This window comes from Takifugu flavidus, chromosome 17 (assembly GCF_003711565.1).
Source record: "Takifugu flavidus isolate HTHZ2018 chromosome 17, ASM371156v2, whole genome shotgun sequence".
NCBI lineage: Eukaryota > Metazoa > Chordata > Actinopteri > Tetraodontiformes > Tetraodontidae > Takifugu > Takifugu flavidus.
The window spans coordinates 8423686-8443001 of record NC_079536.1 but is presented as its reverse complement, the minus strand read 5'-3'; the positions used below and the strand labels follow the sequence as shown (position 1 = coordinate 8443001).

The 19316-nt window shown below is 44.1% G+C and overlaps 2 protein-coding genes across 3 annotated transcripts; one reads left to right on the top strand and one right to left on the bottom strand.

The window, feature by feature from the left end:
- Positions 1-810: 810 nt before the first annotated feature.
- prlh2 (prolactin releasing hormone 2) lies at positions 811-2063 on the bottom strand. Its single transcript, XM_057013323.1, has 3 exons — positions 1838-2063; positions 1484-1670; positions 811-1160 (listed from the first exon to the last, which is right to left on the bottom strand). The coding sequence occupies exons 2-3, from the start codon at positions 1647-1649 to the stop codon at positions 958-960; spliced, it is 369 nt and encodes a 122-aa protein (XP_056869303.1). The 5' UTR covers positions 1650-1670; positions 1838-2063; the 3' UTR covers positions 811-957.
- A 2598-nt stretch (positions 2064-4661) lies between these two features.
- Positions 4662-14289, top strand: LOC130513973 (uncharacterized). Of its 2 annotated transcripts, none has more exons than XM_057013302.1 (11): positions 4662-5357; positions 5792-5966; positions 6529-6606; positions 8707-8848; positions 8937-9027; positions 9127-9448; positions 9642-9742; positions 9816-9986; positions 10958-11118; positions 11224-11335; positions 12093-14289. In XM_057013302.1, the coding sequence occupies exons 1-11, from the start codon at positions 5082-5084 to the stop codon at positions 14055-14057; spliced, it is 3594 nt and encodes a 1197-aa protein (XP_056869282.1). In that variant the 5' UTR covers positions 4662-5081; the 3' UTR covers positions 14058-14289. The 2 variants fall into 2 exon arrangements, with proteins under 2 accessions (XP_056869282.1, XP_056869283.1); XM_057013303.1 differs by lacking the exon at positions 4662-5357 and adding an exon at positions 6789-6865.
- Positions 14290-19316: the final 5027 nt, after the last annotated feature.

Here is a 19316-nt window from a genome sequence, read left to right as displayed (position 1 = left end):
AAAAATAAGTGACAAGACATTTCTGGTGCAGTGGGTATGAATCATTTAGCATTAATATCTTTCAGACTGATAATGCCTTTTTCTCTTTGGTCGTTGATGTCATCAACTCATTTAGCCCGCATCTCCCGAAGCGGAGCTGGTTTTCTTGACAAAGGTATAAAACGGAAGGTGTGACCATCCTCTGTACGAATGCTCTGTCCTTTTCAGCTCAAATGTGTCAATGTACAAAAGCATGTTTCTGGTTTTTTCAAAGATTGATGTAAAACTTCCTAGGAGAAGCACAGCCATAAGGGTCCAATCATCAGTGTCCTGTATTTTTCTAATGTAAGAAAAAAATATCGTTAATATATGTATTTGTGTGAAAATATGGAAGTGATATAGAATAATGTATTGCCCAATCATAGTTGGTTGATCTTTATAGTGATGTGTCAAAAAGGCTGTGTATCTGTCATGCCCTGTATTGCTGGATTCACACAGGAAATATAATTTGTTACTACAAATGGCACCCAGATACCCCGAAAAACAAAGAGCTTTGCTAAAAGCATAACACTGTCTCTGTTCCTGTTAAAATCCAGAGTGAATGAATAAGGAACTCTGTGTGTGCACAGCCACAAACACAGGCTGCCCACTTTAATGTGCAATTATTTGTTTCAGTTCGTATGACATTAACAAGTAAAAAAATGTTTTAAAAAAGAGACTGTGTACTGTACGTGCCACAATGTATTATGAGATAAATAAAATTTACAATGTCAAGCTTTACCCACCTTGAAAGAAAATGTGTCCAGAGAATACATAGGAAGGCTACAGACGTTTACAATCACAACATCCTGATTTATTAATCAATATAGAATTTTTTTATGTACAAATACATCAAGTGAGTCATTTGATAGAGGCTCTAACAACAGCAAAATAGCACAAATCCATCCCCGGGTTACAGGGGAGAAGGAAGTAATGTTACTAGAACCAGTCCTTATTCTCTGCATCCAGTGCTTTCCCCAGTTTCTGCTCGTCTCTGAGGCTGTTGAGCAGCAGAAGCAGCATCCTGAAAAAAGGCTTCATCTCCCCCCTGCCCAGAGCCTCTGCGTAGCTGTGCCTCTTCCCGAATCGCCCGATGGGTCTCACCCCGCGCCCCACGTACCAGAACGGGTCTATCTCTGGACCTTAAAGAGCAAATAAAGTCTATTGTAAATAATTTCTTTAGGCAATAATATATTTAGACGCATCAGAGTTTCTGAAAATAATTACTAGTTATATAAAAATAAAATCTTTTCAGTTATAGAAAGTGTATAATATAACAGAGTATAATTTTAGAAGACAGGCATAGAAAATAAAGAGAAATATGAGTTTATATGATGAACATGTTTTTATAAAGCACACTTTTCCTCGTTTTGAGAGAAATAAGTGTTTGTTTTAAAAAAAAAAAAATTTTGTCTTGAATCCTACTGAACTACTTTATACAAATTCCAAGATCCCAAAGTCTTACTTCTGTTATCAACGTTGTGGACAGTATGGAATTCGTGGTCCACCGTAGTGCTGCTGGCGCTGCTGAAGCTGCAGGAGAGGAGGAGGAGGAGGAGGGCCATGGCTGCAGGCAGCCAGCAGCTCACCGGGACTCGACGACGGACATCAGTTGCTCTGCCGGGCAGCATGCTGTGGGATCGTCCAAGGCACTGAAGAGGACAGTGATTCAGTGAAGACTTTCTCAGTTTTAAATCCAGATTGACAGCAGAATTAATCTATGTCCATTAATCTGACAATACAACTGCAGTTGGTTTCTATGTATTCTTCACTATAACTGATGAAAGTCATAAGATAAGATGCAAAAGCATCTCCTTACCCTGAACTTTGGTAACAGGCTGAGGTCAGTGAGCGGAGGTCTGGTGTTGTTACTGCTGAGCAGGCGTGCTCCCACTTATATACTCATGCTGCTCATGTGGCTCCCGCACGGTGATGCAAGGACGTCAGCCTCATCAGTGAGCCCCGTCTACAGGATGCATCACCTCCTCCTCTCCTCATACTCCTCCCACACATTAACACCTACCCATCCTCTCATCCCCTTTGAGAGAAAAAAGAAGGTTTAGTTTTGGTGTCTTCCTGCTGTCTGTCACGTAGTAGCGCAGTCCATCAAGAAGTCAGTGACACACAGACAACTTTAATTTAGTGAACATGGGAGACCCGACACCTCAAGAGGCCACTGCCGTGGGTGTTTTTTTCCTTTTTGTGATAGCCTTTCATCAGTGTCATGATTAGAATGAACAAGGCAGGGGAAAAGACTAAAGCACTTCCAGTCTTTAGTAAATATGCACAGTCTTCGGTTCTTTAATGATATATATTAAATCAGTCATGGAAAGGCGACATGAACTGAAGGATCGATGAGGTCTTTAGGTTCATGTGCATCCACTGAGAGCTCTAATGGTAAATAATGGTGACAGAAAGGTCACCATGGTAATTCACATGTGAGAGGTCAAAGTGAGATTCTTTGCACACAGACGTATTCAGGTGTAAATTCACCTTGGGCACAAACCATGCCAGCTAAAGGTCAAGATTTCTGTAAATGCCAATAAAATCAAGATATTTGGGATCCTGGTTTTCCTTGTTTTAGCACTTATTTGATCACTATCTACATTTTTCTTCTCTTACTTTTTGCACCTTTATGCTCAAATGCATGTATTTAATTGCACCCTAGATCAGCACACAGCTTCTTCTCAACCTCATCTTGAGCTCAAATGGTGTGATTTACCCCAGGATGCATAATAATGCTAGGTCATGTGAGAATTTCGAATACTCATTTAGGAATTGTGCAAAACTGCAGAAAAAGACATTCACAAAATGATAAATTCACCCTTTATAAATATATAAAAGCTCAATTTTTGCTATTGCTGTGTAAAGTAGGTGTAGGAGCCTGCACATTTGCCATATAAAGAGCAAATACTGCCCTGACATGTCCATGTGGATTGATTTAAAGACATCATGGTCTCGGCAGCCCCTGAATGAATAACTCAATGTGTCTGTGATTCTATAAACATTGGTGCTCAATTCCCAGCAGGAAGTCTTCTTATGGACCGAATCACAGTTGCATTGACTGAATATCCCATTTTTCCTGCTGATCTTTGCACGAACGATGCTGTGCAGACTTGTCTCTATTAATAGCTTCTTACTAAAGGTGCCTCTTTTTGTTGAATGATATCTTGGAGCCATGTGGGATGGGTTATTGATTGAGAATCCCCTTTTTTAGTAGGATTAATAGCTTTCCCTCAACACGCTACAGTATATTTTGTTAATCACCTCATAATTTGTCACTTGCAGAGTGTGTGGGTTTGGAGCGATTCTTCTGTCTTACGATGAGGTGTTACAGAAACCCGTGGTCACGAGCTCAAGCCATCCCCTGCTCAACTTTATAAATTATTTCCTGTTGACTAAACAGCTCAATAAGGATGTGAAATATGTTCTGACAAAACTTATCATAAAGCTGCCTCATCATGTGTTTGCTTGTGACCCCATGATGGTTGAGTCACCAATGAAATTCCCAACTTTACCTGTTTAAAGAACTAAGACTGAAATTTAGAACATTTGCTCCAGCTCAGTAATTTATGATGTCATGCTGTCTTGGCTGGGTCTCACTCAAAAGAGACTTTATCTAAAGAATTACCCATAGAAATAAAGGATTAATAAAAATCTCTTTTAAAACCATGCTGCCTGAGAACAAGCCATCTTTTTTCAAATACCGTATCTATCATGTAAAGTGAACTTGATACTTCTTATCAAGAACACTTGCTGAAGACAGAAATAATGTTTCAGAATAAATTATTATTATTTTTCCTTATTAATTGCTAATCAAGGTGACAGGGATACTGGAGCCAGAGGTTGTAATAATAACTCTATATATTTTCAGTATATATGTACTCGATTTCCCCTCAAACGACCTTCATGAGACACCTGCAGATGTTCTACAGATGTACAGTTAACATCCTTGTTTTGTCTTAAACAGACACAAGACCATTCATCAACTGTTGTCATGCACCCTCACAAAGACCCTGAACATTTGTTGAGACCACTTTTGTCTGCTACAGCTTTACCATGTGTGCATTTTAATTAAAATCACTGAAAGACAAATTTTCCACAGTGAATTCTGTTATTTCCTCTTCTACTCGTGGTCAAACAAACAAAAAAGCAATGTAACTACATTTGAATCTCTATACTTACTTTAATTCATTATACATCCAGTTATATAGAGTTGATTCACATGGACTATCCTTGTACTTCTATCTCTCTGAGGACTTTCATATAGACATAAAACATTACCCAGCTCCCTGCCCAAGCTCTAAACCCTGATCCATAACTCTTCCCCCCACACTAACCTAAACGCCATTGCCTCTTACAGGGACCCAGTATGGCGGCCCAGTGTCAGGAACGGGCCGTGCACACCAGACCTGTCCTCCAATCCTAAACCCAATCCTAACTCCAACCTTAAAAACCACATCTTAACCCCTCAGTTATTTGGGGTTGTGAGGACCAGCCAGAATGTCGTCCCTTCCAAAAATGTCCTTTGCCAGTAGAATGCATATTTTGGTACTCAATACGTAGCAAACTGGGAGCACGCACGCCCCTTACTAGAAATATTTCAACCATTGACCATGTGTGATGACAACAGAACACGTCACTCCTCAAGCGACGCATGCGCGCTACGAAGGGGAAGCACAAGCTCGACCCTCTGCGTCAGCAGTTTTCTACCATCCAAAACATTATTTTGTTGTTTTTGCCCGGAATTATGGACTATTTCGCATGATATTGTTTTCGTCGCCCTCTCGAAGAAGTACCGACAGCAGCCGAAACAACGGCGTACCAACAAAAAGGGAGAGAAAAGCGAAAATACCACTTGAGCTCTACTTTTTTTACGAGTGGCTTCCCAGTTGACAGACTACGCACTTGTTTCTTGTTGTCAGATGAGTCTGGTAAAAATAACCCCCGCGGAGATGTCAAAGGTACCGTAAAAAGGGCAGCAAGAACACAGCTCGGGACCGTAGGGGACCACCAAGAGAACCGCGCTGCCAGTTTATTTTCTACATGTGTCTGTGGATGAAATGTCGCTGAGTTCGGGCGGTTGGACACGCACTTCTCCAGACTTCAGCGCGGATCAGGCCGCCGCCCCGTCACATCATGAGGCCTCGGTATCTAAACACGGCTGTCAGACTGTCCTCATGTCGGTGCCGGTGTCGGTGTGCCACTCCGGGATTCGGCCTCTCTGTCTACCCGGAGCAGGCGACGAATCGCTGCGCCTGCAGCTCAGCATGGACCCTGGGAAGTCCGGGGATTTCCGGCTTTCGATCCAGCACAGCAGCGGGACTGGCCGGACTGTGGTGAGTCTCCGGCGTGTGGTGTGTTTTTAGCTGGGGGAAATACCTCTAAAGGTTGACGCACTGTGGCATCTCATTTAACTTAAAAAATTGCTGTTTGGCAGCACATATTCATCTATAACTACCCGACATATAAACAACTGAAGATATTCATAAAAAAATAGATGAGTGGGCTCTGGGCGTCCATAGATTTTATGGTTTACATGCATTGTATTCCTGACAATTATGTCAGACGTTATAAATAAGCAAGAGGATATGTATTATATACAAATATTAATAAGCAAGAGGAGACCTCTGAGCACAATGAATAAAAGATAAAAACCCACTGGCTTGTTAATGACAATAGCCCATTCTGGATCCTGTTAATCTCCCCAAGCACCTTGCTTCTCGTCCCCCCATTGCTCTGAATAAGCTTGCCCTCTCCGTCCTTCCCTCAGACCATTGCCGAGTTTGATTTGGGGACGATCAACTACGAGGTGAAATCATCAAAGTGTCATGAGCTGAGTTTGGTGGCGCCTCCACACGAGCGCATCAGCTTCAACTTCCGCTGTGAGCAGGAAGCCCAGGGGTGGGCAACGGTGCTGACATCATCCCTGAGAGAGGCACAGAGAGGTCTGGCTCATTAGCATTGATGTTTGTTGCACATATATCCAGTTGTTGTCATTTATTCCTACAAAGGTGGTTTTTTTACAGCAGTAACAGCAGATGTAAGCGCTGTCACCAACCTAACACTGTTCTTTGTCTACACACTGTTATATAATTGAAAGAATGATCATTTAGTTGTATTGAGTCTTTAGTTGTAAGACTCAACGCAGCTCAAGGAAAATTAATTTTTTTTAAATTGTCTGAGCTGCCGTACGGAGTACTACAGTAAACAAAAAATGCTTTTTAAACAAAGTTAATTCCCCCAAACCCACAAACTTGACATTCAAAAATGAAAATGTACAGGATAATTTGGGTTAAGCATAAAAATTACACTTTTCCACATTCCAACTCCATAACCAGCCACTGTGTCAGGTTCCACAGTAATTAAACTCTAAACTCAATGCTTTCTCTGTCCATAACAAAACCTCATAAAGGATAAATTGATCAAGATCTGACTGTTTCCTTGCAGTGCATTACAGTTTCTTTAGTTGTCTGAAATTGTCCTGGTCTCAATATGTTTCTTTGACAGTTGGCCCTCAAGATAATGGTCCCCAGGATGCTCTGGACTCTGTTGATACTCAGAACATTTCATCTTTGCAAAGAACAGGTGTGTATTCTAAACACATCTCTGTAAACATGAAATGCAAATTGTAGAAGTAATTTAGAAATGTACAAATAATTTAGAGTAGCAATTAGCTATGAAAGTCTTTGAGGCCTAAAAACCCATCTTCTGCACATAAATGTCTCTTCCTCACACAGAAATTGTTCATTATGTTCTGTTTTTACTAGTGTAACCATGATGGCTTGAAGTTTCCCAGCAGTTTTTTATACTAACTCTTTTGTGGGCTGTTAGAAAGTTTCCGAAGGTAATTTTCAATGTTCCAAACCTGTCAGACACTCTGGGTCTCTTAAATGTGACTAGTAGACTGCTATCATCGTGGCATACTCATTTATAATTCTGCAGTTCATGATCCCAAAGTATTTCAACCACTGTTCCAGATTAACCCTTCATTCCACCTTCATTCACCTTCCTTGTGAGAATGACTCCACTCATCCTTTAGGGTGGAGCTCAGGCTGTCGGATAACCATATCAGCCCTATGTGGGTTGAGGCACCTCGGCCAGCCTTGTCTATCAGGACACAATTCCTTATGATGCACGTCCTAATATTACCTCCCTCCTTCCTTGTAATTGTTCCACATGATGCTTGGGTAGGTTCCCAAATGCTGATGGTTATGGAACTCTGAATGTGTTTGTTGGATTTGTGGGGAAAACGTGAATCAAGTCCCCACGTGATTGTGTGGCACATGTTACATGGTTAGACATAAACCCAGTTAAACCCAGTTGTGGCTAAGTAAAGTAATTAGCAAAGTAATTATGCCCTTTATTATGCACCTTGCTCAAAGATCCACAAATGTGAAGCTATGTCAAATGCAAAGGTACACATCTCTGAGAACCAGTTCCTAGGAGGTTTCATTCCCTTCTATGATGTAGTTGCTAATGCTCACCAAATAAACCACATTGCTCTGGACTTTGAAAACCTAGTAGCATATGGTTTGGACTCTTGGAAAATAAAACTCCAGGCCCTCTGAAATATGGTGTCCTAAAATGGTATAGCATTAGACTATGCTCTGGCTCCTCGGGGTGGTGTTTGTCATATCATATGTTCGGAATGTTGTTTACTGATGAATCAGGCAACTTCCCCTGGATTTGATTTATGGTCATGGCTACCTTCTGGAGGGTGTTAATAAAGCCCAATTAAGATTAATTTAACAATCACATCTAGTGATTGTTAAACGAGCGGTATGTGAGGTTGTGGCCAAAACAAACAAAATACTCTGGTAACTCATGGTGACCCGTTGTAACTTGTCGCCTACCCCCAGAGTAGAGGTTGCCTGTTTAGCTTGCTGAATCCAACAAAAACATCTACATATGACTGATGCACTGGCTCCTTTATGTTTCATATTGCCATATTGGCCGTGTTAATGTTGGTCCACAGCGTTTCAGCTATATGCCAGAGAAACAGAGAAAGTGTCGTTATTATTTCCCAAACAATTAATTACCTTGGAGTCTATTCTAGCTGTATATGGGCAAAGGCAGGGTACACCCCTGGATGAGTTGCCAGCTCATAGCAGGGCCCTATGTGAGCATTTAGATGTTCAGTACCTTGCTCAAGGGTACCTGGGGCAATGAGAAACCCTCTCTGTGACCCCTGAAAGGAATATAGCTTTAAAAAAAAATACCCCAAAAAACATATCGCCTAGTCAATTCGATGACCCGACTACATAAGTGGACCATTTTATGGTTGCTTTAAATAAATTTCTTACATACCACTCCTTTAATCATTCTAATTTTGTCACTGTTGTGTCACCCTGTTGCTAAAGTGTGGTGTGTCCTCACTGATAACTCCACACTTGACAAACCATCATTTCATTTCTATTACTCCACCAGAAGAACATTGAATTCCCTCTCAATGATGACACTGATGTTGAATGCTATTGTTGAATTACAGAAAGGGTTGTTTGAATAAAGCTCAAAACAATAACTTATATTTTTTCTTTCTGAATATCTTTATTTTAAAAATTGTCAAGACCTGTAATCTCAAAAAATACATGTCTTGTTTCTTTATGATAATGGTCTGGAATGATCCCCTACACACGCTTGTCTGTATTTTCACCTGTGTGTGCTTGTGTGTGTGTCTATCTATAGAGGAAACGTGTATAGAACTCAGCCACGCTATAGAAGCAGGTGATATGCAGTCTGCTTCCGTCCTTGCTGCCACACTAGCTCAACAACACGTCACTGTCCAGATTCAGGCCTCTGCCAGAGACTATGAAGATAATGAAATCAGGTGTGGGTCCTGATTTTTTGAAGCAGTTTATAAAGGTGTGTGAAGTCCTGTAAACAAGCACTCTGACCCCATACCTTGTATTTGACAGTCTGGCAGTTGTAGTCGAGGATTCTTCGTCATCCTGTTGTGTCACTGTGAAGGTTTTTCCACACATGACCACTGCAGCACTGAAGCAGCAGGTTAGGCTGTAAATTGCACATCATCCTTGTTGGCTTTATTTAATAAAAGTGCAATAAATTGCAATTACATCATCCCAAATTGCTTCATCCCCATGCCAGGTGTTTCTGGAGTATGGCTTTCACCCTCGGGTACAGCGCTGGGTGATCGGCCAGTGCCTGTGTGCTGACCAGCGCTCCCTCGCCTCATACGGAGTTCATCAGGATGGTGACACTGCCTTTCTGTACCTACTTTCAGCCCGTCATGCTCGCTTGACTCAGCAGGTTCTACAACAAGACCAGGAGAGCGCCCTTCTTGTCAATCCCCCATCTTTGTTTGCATCTACTCCCCCCCTCACTACTACCTCAACAAATGGATCCTCATCTCTGGACAGGAGGTCTTACTGTACCCTACCTTCCAGACTCCATACTAGCTGCAATATTGGTGAGCAGAGGCATTAGCTTAGGTGTTTCTACTTTGATTAAGCTTTTTTATTTTTACTGAGCAGTGCAGCGATACAGTGCTAAGCATTGTCAGAATTCCCTCCTGATTTTTTACAGTTTAAAAAGATCATGTGTGCGTGAATGGTGTGTGTTCTACAATAGACTAGTGATCTTTTGATATGTTTAATGTTCAGGTGGGCCAGAAAGAGGAAACATCAGTGATATCAGAGATCTTATCAACATAGAGATGCCTCAGCTCCAAGAAGCACTTGCTCCCAAAAAAGCCTCTGCCCAGGTAGTACAGCTTTATGGAAAACTACAGTTTAGTTTGAGCAAATGAATGCTAATAACTAAACTGTTTGCTGCAGGGTTGGTCGTGCCCGTCTTGCACTTACATTAATAAACCAACTCGTCCCGGATGCGAGATCTGCAGCACAAACCGTCCAGAGAGTTACGTCATCCCGGGAGGATACCGACCCGATGCACTAGAGCTCAGACGAATCCAGCAGGAAAAGGAAGCTATAAGGCAGTACCAACAGGTAGGAAAGAATGACAGTAATGCATGTAACACTCCAGCTGAGTCAAAGTGTATATGTCAGTGTCACGCCTTGTTTTAGCCTAAGGAAGAAAGTGGCTTAAAAAAAAGGGGGGGAAAAAAGAGTAAGTTGAGGAAAAAATAAGACACTCTCAGGCTGACTCTCTTCTCTTTTGTCTCTGTTTTTTCAAGGAGAAAGGGAGAAGAGAGGTGCTGAGGAGTGCTGGAGGTCTAAACAATTCACTCCTGTATAACCTGGACCAGGACAGCTGAACACACCGACATATACACAGGACATGTTTACAGTGGCAACCAGGCACATTGTCTGTAGCAGCACCAGTAATGCCTGTAGGACTGAAGCAAACACAGTTATTTTTGCCTTGAATTTGAATGGCGTTTAAAGAGTCATTCTTGAGATGCACTGATGGCTATTTGAGCCATATCTTATGGAACCGGAGCATCCCTGACTCCGGGTTTTGGATGTGTGTGTATGATCAGTGGAGAAAAGAGCTGATTTTATATTAAAATGAAGGATACCTTGAGAGCACTGCCGAGGTACCCATGAGCAAGGCACTAAACAGCCAAAACGCTCACATAGGTCTCAGTGATGTGCTGGCGGCACTGCCTTCACCTGTGTCCATTTGGGAAGGCTCCAGCACCCTCCCCACGACTCCGCAAGGGGAACTAGCAGTAAAAAAAACCAAAACGATTCTGCTGTTTGCTGATACACCTTGTTTCTAATCCATAATTGGTACTGTTCCTTTTTTAGCCGCTAGAGCTGGGTTGGGAATTGAATGTATTTTCTTTGAATTTACCTGTTATTGTATATAATATGTAAAAATTAAAATTTTATTCATCATGCAAACATTCTTGTCTTTATGCTTTTACCGATCTGATTGCGGCCTCTCATAAAAGTGAAAGGAAACATATTATAATTCCACTTAATTTACTGGATGCAATCCCACTTCCTGCCAGGCACGGGAAGAGGAGCGCAGCAAAAACTTTGCCCGGCTGGTGATGTTGGACAGCCAGGACCTGCTTCCTAACCCCGAGCCTGTGGAGTGCAGGATCTGCTACATGGATCTGCAGCGTGGAGACGGGGTCCTGCTGAGGGAGTGCCTCCACTGTTTCTGCAAGTAAGTCAAGTTTGAGACACAGATGGCTGCGTCCGGACACTGGACGATAATTTTTGATTCAAACTGGTCCACGTTTGTGTGTGTGTGTGTTCCTGTCCCGACCAGAGAGTGCTTACGTTCAGTCATTATGCTGAGTGAAGAGCCAGAGGTATCGTGTCCCTACAGAGATGAAACCTACTCCTGCTCCTGCTTTTTGCAGGAAAGAGAGATCAGAGCTGTGAGTAGTGACAAAATATTTATTCTGCTGAAAGGCCATGTGAGCGAACAGTGACGTGCGGTGAGGTTCATGGCTAGTGAGGCACTGACTCCTCAAGAGTCAGATTTATGATTGTAAAAACTGAAAAAAAGCATCTTATTTCACCAGTTTTCCAACAGCATACAACTACTGATAATGCTTCATATCCCATCAGCATTCCTCTTTCAATTACACTCACAAACCAATATAAACATATACACAGGAACATATTTGTCCTATAAAGAACTTTCTTTTCTAGCTATGGATAGAGCACCCATCTTGTGTTTTAAGAAATTCATATATACTGTAAACAAATTAAAGTGCAGAGATGTGTGCAGCAGAAATTTGATTTTGACCAACAGCAAACATTTCTGTTATTTTTCTAACTTTAAATTCTGGTGCTTCAATAAATTTTAATAAAGTTTGCCTATTAAAATGAGCCAGTACTGCAGCGAGAAAGCGTCTGCCAGCTTGCGTACGCCCCCTTGAGTTGAGGCGGAGTACTGCCTGCCTTACCTGCTGACTTATCGCTGCGCTTTATTGTGCGATCAGCAGGAATAGTTCTCTCACACATGCATAAAAGACATTAAATAGACTGCAGAAAGTCGTGGTGTATAACGACTATTTCTGTAAAGTTCATATTATTTGTTCTCTTTTAAATTTCCGTGGTGTTTGCTATACTTGTTTACATTCTTTGCTATTTGGTATTTACTTTCTTTCTTTCCTTTTACAACTGGAGTATTCAGACACCATGTTCTGGAGGCTCGAATACTTTTTTCTCTGTTTTGCGGTACTTGGTTTATTCGCTGCCCCCATCAGCTGTGCTGAGAAGCGGACCGGTATTGTCTATACACGAGACCAGCTGATGGCTCTAAGAGCTTTTGTGTCTGGAGACAAGGAAGAGCTGAAGACTGTGCAGAGGGAACTGAGGAGGAAGATCAGACAGGAGAAGGACAACTACAGGAGGAAGATGGAAAACCAGCTGCAGCAGAACAACATCTGTGGGGTATGGAAGGGCCTGAAGACCATCTCGGGCTTCAAGGAGCAGAAGTCCCAACCTGTGGGCGACCGGGGGTGGGCTAATGACCTGAACTTGTTTTTCAATAGATTTGATCAGGTACCCACCCCTCCCCCAGCCCAGTCTCCTCTGCTGCTACCCCCGCCACTGTCTGTGCCTGCAACCCATTGTTCCTCCTGTCCCCCCTCCTCCCCCTCTCTCATGAACTTCAGCTCACACATTCCCGACACTTCACACCCTGGCCCATGCCCATCCCCCCCACCAACACCTCCCTGCTCCAGCCTGTCCCTCACACCACACCAGGTGAGGAAGGCCCTGAAGAAGAACAGGGCCAGGAAAGTGACGGGTCCGGATGGCATCAGCTCCAGGCTCCTGAAGTCCTGCGCAGACCAGCTGTGTGGGATCTTCAGTCACATGTTCAACCTGAGCCTGAGGCTGGGGAGAGTGCCACAGCTGTGGAAGACGTCCTGCATCGTCCCAGTGCCGAAAACACCGCACCCCAAGGAGCTCAACAGCTACAGGCCGGTGGCTCTGACGTCTCATCTGATGAAGACGCTGGAGAGACTCATCCTCGATCACCTGCGCCCACTGGTGAGCTCCTTCATGGACCCGTTGCAGTTCGCCTACCAGCCGAGCATCGGGGTGGACGATGCCGTCATCTACCTCCTCCACACCTCCCTCACTCACCTGGAGAAGGCTGGAAGCACTGTGAGGATCATGTTTTTTGATTTCTCCAGTGCATTCAACACCATCCAGCCCAGGCTGCTGGGGGACAAACTGGAGGTAGCTGGGGTGGATCACCACCTCACAACATGGATTCTGGACTACCTCACACAAAGACCACAGTTTGTGAGGGTGAAGGGCTCCCAGTCAGATCGGCTTCTCTGCAGCACCGGTGTCCCGCAGGGAACAGTTCTGGCTCCTTTCCTGTTCACCCTCTACACCGCGGACTTCTCATACAGCACATCTTCATGTCACCTCCAGAAGTTCTCTGACGACTCTGCTGTTGTCGGCCTCATCACGGACGGGGACGATACGGGGTACAGAGAACTTATTCAGGGCTTTGTGGACTGGAGCCTGCGGAACAACCTCCAGATCAACGCTGGCAAAACCAAGGAGCTGGTGGTGGATTTCCGCAGGCGTAACAACCCCCCGCCTGCACCAGTGAACATCCTGGGAACGGATGTTGACGTGGTGGAGTCCTACAAGTACCTGGGTGTTCACCTAAACAATAACCTGGACTGGACACACAACACAGACGCCCTGGTCAAGAAGGGCAACAGCAGACTGTTCCTGCTCAGGAGGCTGAGGTCTTTTGGAGTGCAGGGACCCCTCCTGAGGACTTTCTATGACTCTGTGGTGGGATCAGCCATCTTCTACGGGATAGTCTGCTGGTCCAGTAGCATCACGGACAGGGACAGGAAGAGGATGGACAGACTGGTAAGGAGGGCCAGCTCTGTCCTGGGATGTCTCCTGGACTCAGTGGAGGTGGTGGGAAATGGGAGGATGATGGCTAAGCTGTCATCCATGTTGAACAACACGTCCCACCCCCTACAGGACACCCTGACAGCACTGGGCAGCTCCTTCAGTGAGCGGCTGCTCCACCCTCGCTGTGTGAAGGAGAGGTATCGTAGATCTTTCCTGCCGGCTGCTGTCAGACTGCACAATAAACAGAACACCCGCTAACACAATCTGAATATTATATATTCTGATATGTATATTGTATTCACCCTCTGTACTATGTACAGGTACACAGAGGCCGGGTATCCATTTATCTGGATTATTGTAAATATACATCCTCTTTGTATATTCCATTTGATTTCTATTTGATTTTATCTTATTTTTCTCTGAGTGCTCTTGTTGCTGTTGTTGCACTGTAAATTTCCCCGTGTGGGACAATAAAGGATCTGAATCTGAATCTGACCACCATCCTTCATGGTCAGAGAGAAGCCCCAAATCCCGAAGGAGCTAACGACGAGGGAGTAAGGCTGGAGTTAAACAGAGGATGAAGAGGCGACGTTTTAAACCCTGCGTCCCCGCGGTCATAATGGGGAATGTCAGGTCCCTGGCAAATAAGATGGACGAGCTGGAGGCGCTCACACGGACCCAGCGGGAGTACAGAGAGGTCAGTATCATGTGTTTCATGGAGACATGGCTCCATGGACTGATACCGGACTCTAATGTGACGATCGCTGGTTTCAGCACTGTGCGAGCGGACCGAGACACCACCGCGGCCAGTAAGAAGAAAGGAGGGGGACTGGCTGTGTTCATTAGCAACAGGTGGTGCAACCAGCGCATATTCACGTCAAGGAGCGCGTGTGCAGTCCCGACGTGGAACTTATTGCTATCGGACTCCGTCCATACTATTTGCCACGGGAGTTTACTAATGTCATCGTCATCACTGTTTATATTCCTCCGACCGGTAAAGCGGCCTGTGACGTTATTCACTCTGTCACGGCTGACCTGCAGACTAAACATCCCGGAGCCTTTATCCTCATCACAGGTGACTTCAATCATGCCTCCCTTAAGTCCACTCTCCCTACATTCCAACAGTATGTCCAGTGCAGCACGAGAGACAGTAAGACTTTGGATTTACTGTATGCTAATATCACCAATGCATACACCTCCACTGCACTCCCTCCACCAGGCAAGTCTGACCATAATCTCGTGCTGCTCTCCCCATCATACACACCTGTGGTTCAGCAGCAATCGGTCACTGTGAGGACTGTTATGAAATGGTCAGATGGTGCCATGGACTGTCTACGGGATGCCCTGGAGACCACCAACTGGTCTGCTCTCTGTGAACCACAGGGTGAGGACCTGGATGGACTGACAGACTGTGTTTCTGACTACATCAAGTTCTGCACTGAGAACTCCGTCCCCACCAAGAAGGTACGCTGTTACCCAAACAACAAACCTGAAGGCCCTTTTGAACAAGAAGAAGAGGGCCTTCACTGCTGGAGACCCGACTGAGCTCAGGAGAAGGAACTGAAACGCAAGGAGAGCAAGGACGTCTATAGGAAGAAGCTGGAGGAGAGACTGGAGAGGAACCAGACCAGGGATGTTTGGAGTGGGATGAGGACAATCACTGGCTTCCAGAAGAAAGGAATACGCTCAGCTGATGGGAACGTGGACCAAGCTAATGAGTTGAACCAGTTTTTCAACAGGTTTGATTCTAGCTCCCCCTCCCCCAGCTGTCCCAATATTCCTCTGGATAACAATGGGTCCCCTTAACACCTCCCAGAGCCCCTAACACCTCTGCCAACTTCATCCCCCTCCCCCCTGCTGACACCCTACACAGATTCCAACATGTCACCCATCCCCCTGGCAGGACTATCCTTCACGTCTAGCCAGGTGAGGAGAGAGCTGGAGAGGCTCAACCAGAGAAAGGCTGCCAGACCAGACGGCATCAGCCCACGGGTGCTGAAGAACTGCTCCAGGCAGCTGTGTGGAATACTGCAGCACCTGTTCAACCAGAGCCTTCATCTTCAGAGGATCCCAGTGCTTTGGAAGACATCCTGCTTGGTCCCGGTGCCAAAGAAGACCCACCCTGTGGCACCGAGTGATTACAGGCCAATAGCACTGACCTCCCACATTATGAAGGTCATGGAGCAGCTGGTGCTGACACACCTCAGACCTCTGGTGAGCCCCTTTCAAGAACCTCTGCAGTTTGCCTATCAGCCCAAGGTGGGGGTTGATGACGCAGTGATATACTTGCTACAGAGGGCTTACTCCTCCTTGGACAGACTAAACACCACAGTGTGGGTCATGTTCTTTGACTTCTCTTCTGCCTTCAACACCATCCAGCCAAGACTGCTGAGGGCTAAGTTGGAGAACATGCAGATGGATGCTCCCCTTGTTTCTTGGATCGAGGACTACCTGACAGGTCGATCACAGTTTGTGAGACTGCGGAGCTGTGTGTCTGACCCCCTGATGAGCAACACAGGGGCTCCCCAAGGAACTGTGCTGTCCCCCTTTCTGTTCACCACCTACACAGCTTACTTCCAGTACCACTCTGAGACATGTCACCTCCAGAAGTACTCGGATGACACAGTCATAGTTGGATGTGTGGAGAATAGACAAGAGGATGAATACAAGGACCTTGTGGAGAGTTTTGTTAGGTGGAGCAGGGAGAACCTTCTGCAGCTCAATGTGACTAAGACGAAGGAGATGGTGGTGGATTTCAGTAAAAGCAAGTCCCCACCCTTCCCACTCTGCTTTAGTGGGAAAGATGTGGAAATAGTCCCATTTTACAGGTTCCTGGGTGTTCACCTGGACAATAAGCTGGAGTGGTCCACAAACACCGATGCTGTCTACAAGAAGGCCACGAGCAGACTCTACTTCTTAAGGAGACTCGGGTCCTTCAGTGTTTGCAGCAGGATGCTCCACATGTTCTATCAGTCTGTCATGGCTAGCACCATCTTCTTTGCTGTAGTGTGCTGGGGTGCGGGCATTAAAGCAAAGGATTAAAAATGCAGGGTCTGTTGTTGGCTGTAAACTTGCAAACTTGGACGAGGTAGTGAGGGACAGGATGATGTTGAAATTGTGGACAATCATGGACAATCCCTCCCACCCCCTCCATAACACAGTGGACAAACTGAGCAGCAGCTTCAGCAACAGACTCCTGCAGCCTTGCTGCTCTAAGAAACGGTACAGGAAGTCATTCCTGCCATCCGCCATCAGACTCTATAATTCCTCCAAACCCAGTCAATAACAATAATTGTCTAATGTTTATGTTGTAATTTTATTTCTATTTTATTCTATATTTATGTATATATGCTTATAATGCTTATAATATGTATAATGTATGTATGTCTGTGTGTGTGTGTGTGTGTATATGCTTATTATATATGCTGTATATATGCTTATAACGTTCTAATCTTATTTGTATTTATTTATTCTACAGTATTTCTATACTTTGTAAATACAAAACCTACAATACAGTTATATTAATCCATTTTAGGCTGCTACTACAATTCAATTTCCCTACGGGGATGAATAAAGTACATCTTGAATCTTGAATCTTGAATTAGTGATATGCTGAGGAACAAAAACTGGTACACGTCATGTATTGGATCATGCAGTCAGAGGTGAGGCATAATTCGCCCCTGCCTCACCTGGTTTCTGCCCTGATTTGATTGAAAAAACTCAAATTTGGCAATTTTTATTCAATAAAATGGCAGAAATGTGTAGTCATACTCCAAATACATTTTTAACACACTTATTAATATTAATATTTATTTATGTGCACTTTCTTTTTTCTTTTTTCCCCCGCATGTCACTGTGAGCGAACATTAGCTTCAGCTGTCTGTGGAGACGACAACACCTGGCCTGTTACTAACAGGTGGTCTGTAATTTTCTACATAGTTGGTGCCGGCGGAGGACTACGAGCGATGGCTGCAGAGAGGTCTTTCTGTAGCAGAGTCACGCTGTGAGGGCAGCTACCACTGTGCCACCCCCGACTGTCTGGGCTGGTGTGTGTACGAGGATACCGTCAATGTCTTCCACTGCCCTGTCTGCAAGAAACACAACTGTCTAATTTGTAAAGTATGCAATATGTAAATACTGCATATTCACACATTTGATCATTCACAGCTAAAGTTGGTTGAGTTTTCCTGGACTATTATATTAGTAAGAAGAAAATGGTTTAACTGCTACTAAAAGAAAGAGACAGAATTTTTTTATATTTACGTTTTTATATTTCCTGTCACAATTCTTTTCAGTCTATCCATGAGGGAATGAACTGTAAGCAATACCAGGATGACCTCGTCGCCCGTGCTATAAATGACTCTGCTGCCAGGAGGACAACGAACCTCCTCAAGGTGGGCTGGATAAGTGTTCGCACAAACTTTCCAAAAAAATTTAAACAACACGCCTATTTCAAAATAAAAGCACGGACTCCGATCTGAATCCTTTTTTCAATGTGACACTATCACAGACGCTGGTGCAGTCAGGGGAAGCTATGCACTGTCCTCAGTGTGGCATCATCGTGCAGAAGAGAGATGGTTGTGACTGGCTACGCTGTACTGTTTGTCACACTGAGATCTGCTGGGTGACCAGAGGACCACGGTGGGGTCCGAGGGTGAGTAGTTCATGGCATTCCTGATACTTGCTTGATACTGGAATTATACTTTTTGTATAATTCAAAAAGTTAATAACATGTGTTGATTGTTTCCAAGGGTCCTGGAGACACCAGTGGAGGATGCCGCTGCAATGTGAATGATCAGAAATGTCACCCTAAATGCCAAAACTGCCACTGAGTTACCGGGAGTGTAAACTTCAATTGCATGTGATGTTTATAAAACTGCTAATCTTGCAATATAGCTGCAATATTTTCTGTTAAGGGCAACAGAGCAGAATGTATTACAGTGAACTGATGAGGCCTTATTCTTATAAAACAGAGAGCAGATGGATACTCAAAAATGTGACTCTTTTATAGTTATGCATTTTTCTTAAACATGCACAGATCATATGGTTGTCTGTTTGTGAGTCTTATGTGATATGGTGATATTATCTAACTCACCCGTCAGGTCTGCCTAATTCTTTGACAATCTCAATGTTACACTGAACTCATCTATGCATCAATTTGCTTTTGAATCAGAGAACTGATAATGAGAATAAACTAATTATGAGCACAACTTCACTGCACAACTGTCCTAGACAATGCACTCGGCTGCACTGACAAGCCATGACTTAACTGTCATCAGCTGTGTTCTTGAGTTCCCAGTGTGCCTTGATTTGTTTTTTTTATTAGAACTCACAGATGTAGTTGAGTTAAATAAATAGCTGTTATAAACATCAAGTCTTTTGTGTCTGATCTTCACCACAACAAAGCCATCAAATGTGCAGTCTGGAATTTTCAACTTCTCAATTTTTTGTATGTGAGTGAGACATATAAGACATTTGCCTTTTTGCTTTCGTTATGCAGACGTCAGATATACATGC